Here is a 10000-nt window from a genome sequence, read left to right as displayed (position 1 = left end):
ACACCTGTAGCTTTTCAGAGGCAATCAAATGGCTGAAATCCCTTTTCTTGGCCTTCTTTTCAGCGTTTGCCATTGTCGTCTTTGTGAAATGCATATTCATTAGGGGTGTTTCACTGCCTATTTATAGGCAACTGTGGGCGGGACATGAAGCTGGCAAAGTTGCGCCACATTTAGAGTTGATTGTGATTTATAAAGGAAACTGGCGTGGGACGTGCGTATGCACTGTTTTATAAATCAGAATTTTTTTTGCGTACGCACGTCCTAGGTTTCATGCTTACACAACCTTTTGACGTGAATCCTAAGCACAGTTTTATAAATGAGGCCCCTGGTTTGCTGCTCCTGTATTGTGTAAAAAAGCCAAATTGTATTCTTGTTCACAGTCATGGAAGAAGATACTATTCAAATTGCAGCCCTAGGAAGACCCCTGCATCCTGGCATGCTGTATGACTGTCGCAATGATGCCTATACCCCAGGTAATGTACCTGTTAAACACACCTTTATCCCAGGTAATGTATCTGTTAAACACACCTTTATCTCAGGTAATGTACCTGTTAAACACACCTTTATCTCAGGTAATGTACCTGTTAAACACACCTATATCCCAGGTAATGTACCTGTTAAACACACCTTTATCTCAGGTAATGTACCTGTTAAACACACCTTTATCTCAGGTAATGTACCTGTTAAACACACCTATACCCCAAGTAATGTACCTGTTAAACACACCTATACACCAGGTAATGTAGCTGTTAAACACAGATATATCCAGGTAATGTACCTGTTAAACACAGATATATCCAGGTAATGTACCTGTTAAACACAGATATATCCCAGGTAATGTACCTGTTAAACACACCTTTACCCCAGGTAATGTACCTGTTAAACATACCTTTATCCCAGGTAATGTACCTGTTAAACATACCTTTATCCCAGGTAATGTAGCTGTTAAACACAGATATACCCCAGGTAGTGTATCTGTTAAACACACATTGAACACTGAACACTGCACACATTGTGCTATTCTATACTAGTGTGTGCTACTGCACTGTTGCACACTATTGCACACCTGACTTTGGACTGTAAACACGCCATTATGTTTATTTCTGTGTGCACTCAGCAGTGTTAACATGGCGGCAATGCCAGTTTATTAATGAAACAGAGGGATGGGGTTGTGACTGTGTCAAAAAAATGTATACAACTGAGCACCAGGGGGGGTTAGGGGTGGTGTTAAACTACGATCACACACATTAGGTTGGCCAGCCAGAGGGGTGAATCTGGCTCGACTTTGAGATCTGTTTTCTGAGCAAAGTTTCTTAAGATGTACCAACATTCAAAGAAGCATTTCTAAAATGGAGATTCAGCAAGATCTTTCTGTCAGATATGTCATAGTATTGACAGCATTTCTCTCAAGACAGTCAGGTATCTATATGAATTTTCTGAAATCCAGTCATCTTAATTGCTTTTGTTTCAATTATACAACTGATATCAGTCATATTGCCTCAGTCAAATTCCTCCAAGCTGACAACCTGAAGTTTGCTTATGTGTATATACTGTTCAATTAATATCTTATGATTCATTCATTTTATAAATGATAAAAATGTGATGGTAATGTTATTACCATAATTGACTGAAATGTCATCTGCGTTAGGAATCTCACTGTGGGATCCAGAAGCCATCAAAAACAATGTGGATGTGAAACCACAGCCCCTCACGCATTTTAATTTTGGCAAAAGTGACTCTCTCAGTGAGAAGACCAAGCTGATGGACATCGGTGCCTCGCTGAAAGCAAGCTTCATAGCAGGGCTGGTGAAGGTGGGGGGGTCGGGCAGCTACCTGAATGACACATTGTCCTCCATGCGACAGTGCAGGGCCACAATACACTACAAACAAACGACTGAGTTCAAGGAGCTGACTGTGACCCACCTGGGCAAAGTGATATACCCCGAAGTGTTTGACCAGAAGAGTGCCACCCATGTGGTGACAGGAGTACTGTATGGGGTTGAGGTCTTCATGGTCTTCGACCAGATGGCGTCAAATGAGGAGGACAAGAAAGTTATTCAGGGGAACCTGGATTCGTCCATCAGTAAGATCCCTAAAGTTGATGTCAGCAGTTCGGGAAAATTGAAGCTGACAGACACGGAGATGAAGAAGGTGCAGAAGTTCAGCTGCACGTTCCACGGCGATTTAGCGCTGGAGAACAACCCCACCACTTATGAGGAGGCCGTGCAGTTGTACAAAAACCTCCCGGAGCTGATGGGGGATGGAAGTGAAGCGGTGCCTATGAAGGTCTGGCTCTATCCTCTTACGAAACTGGACAAAAAAGCAACCCAGCTGGTCACCAAGATCGGTGTGGATAAAGTGGCACTTTTGGAAGCCAGGATGGGCCAGTTACAGGAGGCCCAAATGAGAGCCGACGATGTCATACAACGATGTGAGGCCATTAAGGTCACATATTTAACAGAGAACCTGGTCACATTCAAAAACAGATTGGCCACTTACAAAGAAACCCTCCAGAATAATCTAAGCAAGCTTCTGCCAGCTATCCGGGGTGGGAGAGAGGGGGAAGACAAACTGTCTGCCATATTGACATTCGACAAAAAGTCATCTTTCAGTCATGACAAGATGAAAAAATGGTTTGATGATAAAGAGTCTGAAGTAAAGGTGCTGAAAAGCTACATCAATCCTCTGAAGAGCTGTGACATTGTGCCACCTGGACCTGATCTGAACAGAGTTCTCACTGATCCAGCCATGAAACATGTCTGCATCTACAACTTCACCTCACTGAAGAAGGAGGAGCCATATATCTCAAACCTGTCTGAGTGCCTGGATTCTGAAGAGTTCAAGAAAATGCAAAAGATCTCTGTAGCTCAGAAAATCAGCTTCGAAGAGGAGGCCCAGCCTTGGTTCAAGGACCAAAACATCTCAGCAGCAATGAGAGTTGTACTGAAACGGTTTCAGTCAAAAAAGAAAAAGTTCCAATTTTTTAAATTTTTTAAAACTGCTCGTAAATTCATCATTAGCTACAGGTCAGACCCCTTAACCCAAGGAGCTGTTGTTCATACATATAAACATGGGCAACTGCAAGGCAAGCCAGAAATTACACCCAGGAAAAGTAGTAAAAAAGACAACACACAGGTATAGATGGATTTGCATCTATCACTCTATCTCTCTCTCTCTCCCTCTGTCTTTCACACACACACACACACACACTCTCACACACACACACCCACACACACACACACACACACACACACACACACACACACACACACACACACACACACACACACCCACACACACACACACACACACTCACACTCACACACACACACAAGTAATAATATGAAAGTAATTCTTAAGACATTTTAGTTAATGGTAACATGTAAGAAGTCATGCTTAAACACTGATTTAAAGGGAAAAGAGCATTTAATTTAAAAAGTGAGTAGTCATACACACATTAGGTTAATACTAATAAGTTAAGTGAAACCCCAAGCTATATATATTTTAAAGAACACAGGTTAGCCACCTCTCACCAGTGGAGGCTCCTCCATAGAGGTGGAGGAGGCCTGGCCTCCCCAATAATTTGAGAGAAGAGAGAGATTTAAAAAAAACAATAAATATATTTATTTTATTTATTTATTTTAACAAAAAACATATTTTTTATTTTTTATATTCATATTATTTTAGTTTTGTTCATAAATCTAAATTTTCCCATGGCTAAAACCCAATATTGCAATTGTAAAGCAACAGGCCAGATTTCCCTATCAGTTTGTATTAAGGGAGGCCAGGCCTCCCCTAGGAAATTAGCTTCTCATAGAAGTCAATGTAATGCATTTTTTTTCATGCCAATATGTGATTGGCCAGATCACTGAAAATGGGTGGGCAACGGAGGCCTGGCCTCACCATGCATTGTGTCCAGGGCTGAAAGATTGACATTTTGTTCGTCCAATCACATGCTACTGGTTCATTTGGAATCAACTATCCTTTCCTTTCCTATTCAACACAGAAGCCATTTTGAGAATTCGCCAGTCACTTCAGTCAAACAAACACTCGCCATAGTGGCTACGAGTGTCCTATCAACTTGTGCTTTTCAGGAAATTTAGAGAACACCCCTGGCTATCATCCCTGATCCCCCTCATTTGGCCAAATACTTTTGCTTAAAACGACCTCGGAAGTCTGCGAGATTCTGGCGCAATTTGAGATCTTGGGCTGGAGATATGCAGATTCCAGATACTAAGGAGTGAGAATGACATTCAATAGGTCATGTTAGACACCATTTGGGATTTATTGAACAGTTTTATTTTTAATGTAGTTCATTTCGTTTTATTACAAGTCAATTTAATAATCTTCCATATCAAATTACTGAATTGTTGCTCTGTGAGGAAATTCACTCTAAATACGAATAGAGTGCTGCCCTCTAGTGGATAACGTTAACTTTAGATAAAGCCAACTGGAACCATATTTTTACATATTTTATATTAAATATATTGAATAAAACTACATATGATAAAGAAAGTGTTATCTTATCTTTTTTATATGCTAAACTTGATTAAATTGGTGATTACATGTTGAAGCTGTAGAAGAATGAAAAATGTAAGCTAAACAAAATTGTTTTTAACTACATAATTAAAATTCCTGCCTTTTACACATGTTCACTTGGCATTTATATTACATCCAAATGTCATTTCTCAGCTTAATTATCAGGCAGGCTCATAGACTTACAGCAATGTCATTTCTTCAGGAAGGCACAAGGCTAAGCTCTGCACAATGAATTTCATCAGCCAGAACTTTCTGACTGTAGCTTACACTCCAAATAGTATGCCTTTGGCCAGCACAAAGACAGATAAGAGAACAGGGAACATTCCATCGCGAGTGAAGTGAGCAAGCGGAAAAAAATGGCCTCCTCAATTCTGGAAGTCACCAGCCTCCACTGCCTCTCACATTAGTCAAACACGCTACATTAGTGAGAGTCAGAGGGGAATGGCCACACAACATTACAACAGTGGTATGCTGTAGAGCATCTCTGAACACACAACGCGTCATAACTCTAAGTGGATAGGCTACAGCAGTAGAAGTTGGTGCAGTCTAATAAATACTTAAGTGCTTACTAAGTGTTCCCTAACATAAAAAATTGCCTTTTGTACTATAATAATCAGTTTTTTTATAATCAGACCTTGATAATCAGATATTTCTCTTAACATTCTTATGTTTTTTGATTTCCACGTAATCTTTTGTTTGATTTATAATATGATCATAATCATAATAATCACAATAGTAATATTGCTGTTTGAATGCAGTTTTCTTTGATTTGTGTTCAATACAGATTCATGTTTTGTGATTAATATTGATTCATATGTTATCAGATTTTCCCAAAATTACAATAAAACATTGAAACGTTGATATTGTTTAGAGTATAATGATTTCATATTGACATCAAACCAGCGCACACACACACACACACGCGCACACACACACAATTATTCAAGAGGTTTAGCTGCTAGTAGTAGCCCACTGCTAATTATTTTTGTATTAGAAAAAACAAATATGCATTGTTTTTTGTTCATACATATAGCACACATACAGTAAAGGAATATGTATTGGTCTACCCTAGTGTAAAACCAAGCTATGTTTCATAACATAGCTTGAGCTGGTCAAACCATGTCGAGCTGGGAGCTGTTCTGAACTGGTCAACCAGTTACCAGCAGTTTCAAAATCTAACTTGAGCATTTTTTTTTTCAGCAGGGCATGTATCTATGGGGAACGAGAGGGTCATTACATTACATTACATTAATGGCATTTGGCAGACGCTCTTATCCAGAGCGACGTACAACAAAGTGCATACCCATAACCAGGGATAAGTGCGCTGAAAGACCCTAGAGGGAAGTACAATTTCACTGCTACCTGTACAACAAAGATAAGGACCAGGGCCTATTTGAATCTTTTTTTCTTTTCTTTTTTTAACGAACAAATAAACAAACAAACAACAAAGCAAAAGTGACCAAACTTAACTATCCATACACTGCTTACCTAGCCAACTAAAAATACCGATACACAAAGTAAATCACAAAGACAACAATTAAGGTTCACAGAGAGGTTGGGAGGGATGGGGAGAGGTGCTGCTTGAAGAGGTGTGTCTTCAGTTTGCCTCCACCGTGGAGCCAGAACAGGCAACTGTCTGTGACTACTTGTCGCTGGGGGGAAAGCTCTGACTGTCGTTTGTGCTTATGCACCAAACGGCAGTTCAGAGTATCCGGCCTACTTGGAGTCACTGGGCGGCATCCTGGAAAGGGTGCCACCCGGAGACTCCATAGTTCTGCTGGGCGACTTCAAAGCTCACGTGGGCAACAATGGAGAAACGTGGAAGGGGGTGATTGGGAGGAATGGCCTGCCTGATCTTAACCCGAGTGGTGTCTTGTTATTGGACTTCTGTGCTGGTCATGGATTGTGACATAACGAACACCATGTAGCTCATGAGCTCATGAGTGTACTTGGTACCAAAGTACCTTAGGCCAAAGATCAATGATCGACTTTGTGGTCGTATCATCAGACCTGCGGCCGTATCTCTTGGACACTCGGGTGAAGAGAGGAGCAGAGCTGTCAACTGATCACCACCTGGTGGTGAGTTGGATCAAGTGGCCGGGGAGGCTGCCAGACAGACCCGTTAAACCCAAATGTGTAGTGAGGGTGAACTGGGAACATCTTGGCAGAGGCCCCAGTCCGCAAGGTCTTCAACTCCCACCTCTGGAGGAACTTCTCGCGCATCCCGGGGGAGGCTGGGGACATAGACTGCAGACTGCAAGTGTATCCTAATGATTTTACTGTGCTCAAGTACAGGCTTGAACCAGGGTAAAAACAAGGCAATTGATTGGAATAAAAACCAGAATGCACCCCAGAGCTCCAGGACCTGTGCACCCCAGAGCTCCAGGCCTTGTGTACTCCTGAGCTCCAGGCCTTGTGTACTCCTGAGCTCCAGGCCTTGTGTACTCCTGAGCTCCAGGCCTTGTGTACTCCTGAGCTCCAGGCCTTGTGTACGCCTGAGCTCCAGGACTCCTGAGGCAGACGGCTGCTGTGTCCAGTGAGATGTTTGAGTGAAGGGATGCATCAAGAATAAATGAAAAGTACATGAACAATTTAACTGCATTCTTCATTTATTATTTCATAATTCACTATATTCAGAAAACAAAATATCACATTTTTGTTGGAATAATATTGGTCAATGCTTTAATGTTGTTTCTTTACTTGACACTGACCAGCTTTATGGAACTGTTAATATTTCCACTTCAGTATTGTGTCTCTTTAATCCTTACACAATTTAGAAACTGTTGAATCCTCAAATGCAAAACAATATTATAACAATTACGACATTAAGCACTTTTTAAGATTTACTACCTATTTCTGCAACAGAGGCCATTTACAACCACCAGACTTGCTCTCTTGAAGTAAAACAAGGAATGCTCCTCAGCGCCACCAAGTGGGAAAAGTGTTAGTAACCACAGTCGCTAGCGCAGGTTAAATTGGCAGAACCCCAGGATAGCGCAGGTTAAATTGGCAGAACCCCAGGCTAGCGCAGGTTAAATTGGGAGAACCCCAGGCTAACCCCAGGCTAGCGGCCCTGTTTGAAGGCCACGGTGAACCTCCAGACCTCCAGGGCCTGGGACAGCCGCAGGGCCCCTGGGAACAGCTCCTGCACCTCAGGCGGCAGGTCCATGTCTTTGTGCTCCATGAAAGACTGCAGTGTGTCCTTCAGACTGCACACAAGGAGCGCCCGTTACACCACTGCCTCATTACATTACATTACATTACATTACTGTCATTTTCATTCCATTACAATACAATCCATTACAACCCCCAGTACAGCCTTGTGACCCTGTGACCCTGTGACCTCACCCCCAGTCAGCCCTGTGGCCCTGTAACCCTGTGACCCTGTGACCTCGCCCCCAGTCAGCCCTGTAACCCTGTGACCTCACCCTCAGTCAGCCCTGTAACCCCGTGACCTCACCCCCAGTCAGCCCTGTGACCCTGTGACCTCACCCCCAGTCAGCCCTGTGACCTCACCCCCAGTCAGCCCTGTGACCCTGTGACCTCACCCCCAGTCAGCCCTGTGATCCTGTGACCTCACCCCCAGTCAGCTCTGTGACCCTGTGACCTCACCCCTAGTCAGCCCTGTGATCCTGTGACCTCACCCCCAGTCAGCCCTGTGACCTCACCCCCAGTCAGCCCTGTGATCCTGTGACCTCACCCCCAGTCAGCCCTGTGACCCTGTGACCTCACCCCTAGTCAGCCCTGTGATCCTGTGACCTCACCCCCAGTCAGCGCTGTGACCCTGTGACCTCACCCCCAGTCAGCCCTGTGACCTCACCCCCAGTCAGCCCTGTGACCCTGTGACCTCACCCCCAGTCAGCCCTGTGACCCTGTGACCTCACCCCCAGTCAGCCCTGTGACCCTGTGACCTCACCCCCAGTCAGCCCAGTGACCCTGTGACCTCATCCCCAGTCAGCCCTGTGACCCTGTGACCTCACCCCCAGTCAGCCCTGTGACCCTGTGACCTCACCCCCAGTCAGCCCTGTGACCTCACCCCCAGTCAGCCCTGTGACCCTGTGACCTCAGCCCCAGTCAGCCCTGTGACCCTGTGACCTCACCCCCAGTCAGCCCTGTGACCTCACCCCCAGTCAGCCCTGTGACCTCATCCCCAGTCAGCCCTGTGACCCTCTGACCTCACCCCCAGTCAGCCCTGTGACCTCACCCCCAGTCAGCCCTGTGACCCTGTGACCTCAGCCCCAGTCAGCCCTGTGACCCTGTGACCTCACCCCCAGTCAGCCCTGTGACCCTGTGACCTCACCCCCAGTCAGCCCTGTGACCCTGTGACCTCACCCCCAGTCAGCCCTGTGACCTCACCCCCAGTCAGCCCTGTGACCCTGTGACCTCACCCCCAGTCAGGCCTGTACTGCTCCGGGTCCTGGTTGGTGCTGAGACGCAGCAGGAGGAGTTGGTGCGTCTCCTGCAGGAAAGCGTCCACACTGCCCCGGCTGCAGAACCCCATCAGCAGCCTCCGCCCCTCCTCATCCAGGGGCTCCCTGTACTGACCCAACATGCCCTCGAACGGGTCCTGAGAGAGGGGGGGGAGACGGGGGAAAGAGAGGGAGAGGGAGAGAGAGAGACAGAAGGAGACATGGGGGGGGGGGAGAGAGAGAGAGGTGGAAGGCAGAGATTATACAGGTTACTGGTTTGGTAGAAATGCATGGTTAAATTTGGTTTGGTTTGGAAGATGGAAGGTGTGTGTGGTTAGTGTTGGGTTTGGAAGGTGTGTGTGGTTAGGTGTTGGGTTTGGAAGGTGTGTGTGGTTAGGTGTTTGGTTTGGAAGATGGAAGGTGTGGTTAGGTGTTGGGTTTGGAAGATGGAAGGTGTGGTTAGGTGTTTGGTTTGGAAGGTGTGTGTGGGTAGGTGTTGGGTTGGGAAGGTGTGTGTGGTTAGGTGTTGGGTTTGGAAGATGGAAGGTGTGGTTAGGTGTTGGGTTGGGAAGGTGTGTGTGGTTAGGTGTTGGGTTGGGAAGGCATGTGTGGTTAGGTGTTGGGTTGGCAAGGCATGTGTGGTTAGGTGTTTGGTTTGGAAGGTGTGGTTAGGTGTTGGGTTTGGAAGGTGTGTGTGGTTAGGTGTTTGGTTTGGAAGATGGAAGGTGTGGTTAGGTGTTGGGTTGGGAAGGTGTGTGTGGTTAGGTGTTGGGTTTGGAAGATGGAAGGTGTGGTTAGGTGTTGGGTTGGGAAGGTGTGTGTGGTTAGGTGTTGGGTTGGGAAGGCATGTGTGGTTAGGTGTTGGGTTGGCAAGGCATGTGTGGTTAGGTGTTTGGTTTGGAAGGTGTGGTTAGGTGTTGGGTTTGGAAGGTGTGTGTGGTTAGGTGTTTGGTTTGGAAGATGGAAGGTGTGGTTAGGTGTTGGGTTTGGAAGGTGTGTGTGGTTAGGTGTTTGGTTTGGAAGATGGAAGGTGTGGTTAGGTGTTGGGTTGG

At 45.4% G+C, this 10000-nt stretch overlaps 2 protein-coding genes across 2 annotated transcripts in view; one reads left to right on the top strand and one right to left on the bottom strand.

Annotated features, from left to right (window-relative positions):
• The first annotated feature begins 382 nt into the window (after positions 1-382).
• LOC133121446 (cytolytic toxin-beta-like) lies at positions 383-7054 on the top strand. The gene is made up of 4 exons (XM_061230610.1): positions 383-473; positions 1649-2431; positions 2747-2940; positions 6974-7054. The coding sequence occupies exons 1-4, from the start codon at positions 383-385 to the stop codon at positions 7052-7054; spliced, it is 1149 nt and encodes a 382-aa protein (XP_061086594.1).
• Positions 7055-7130: 76 nt separating this feature from the next.
• LOC133121445 (E3 ubiquitin-protein ligase rnf213-alpha-like) overlaps positions 7131-10000 on the bottom strand; it is a 74470-nt gene continuing 71600 nt past the window's right edge. The window contains 2 exon segments of the mRNA XM_061230608.1: positions 7131-7748; positions 8928-9106. Coding sequence (XP_061086592.1) covers positions 7604-7748; positions 8928-9106 — 324 coding nt within the window. The 3' untranslated portion in view covers positions 7131-7603.

This window comes from Conger conger, chromosome 2 (assembly GCF_963514075.1).
Source record: "Conger conger chromosome 2, fConCon1.1, whole genome shotgun sequence".
In the NCBI taxonomy this organism is placed as follows: domain Eukaryota; kingdom Metazoa; phylum Chordata; class Actinopteri; order Anguilliformes; family Congridae; genus Conger; species Conger conger.
Note: the sequence above shows the minus strand (reverse complement) of the source record. Positions and strands in the feature narration are given on the sequence as shown.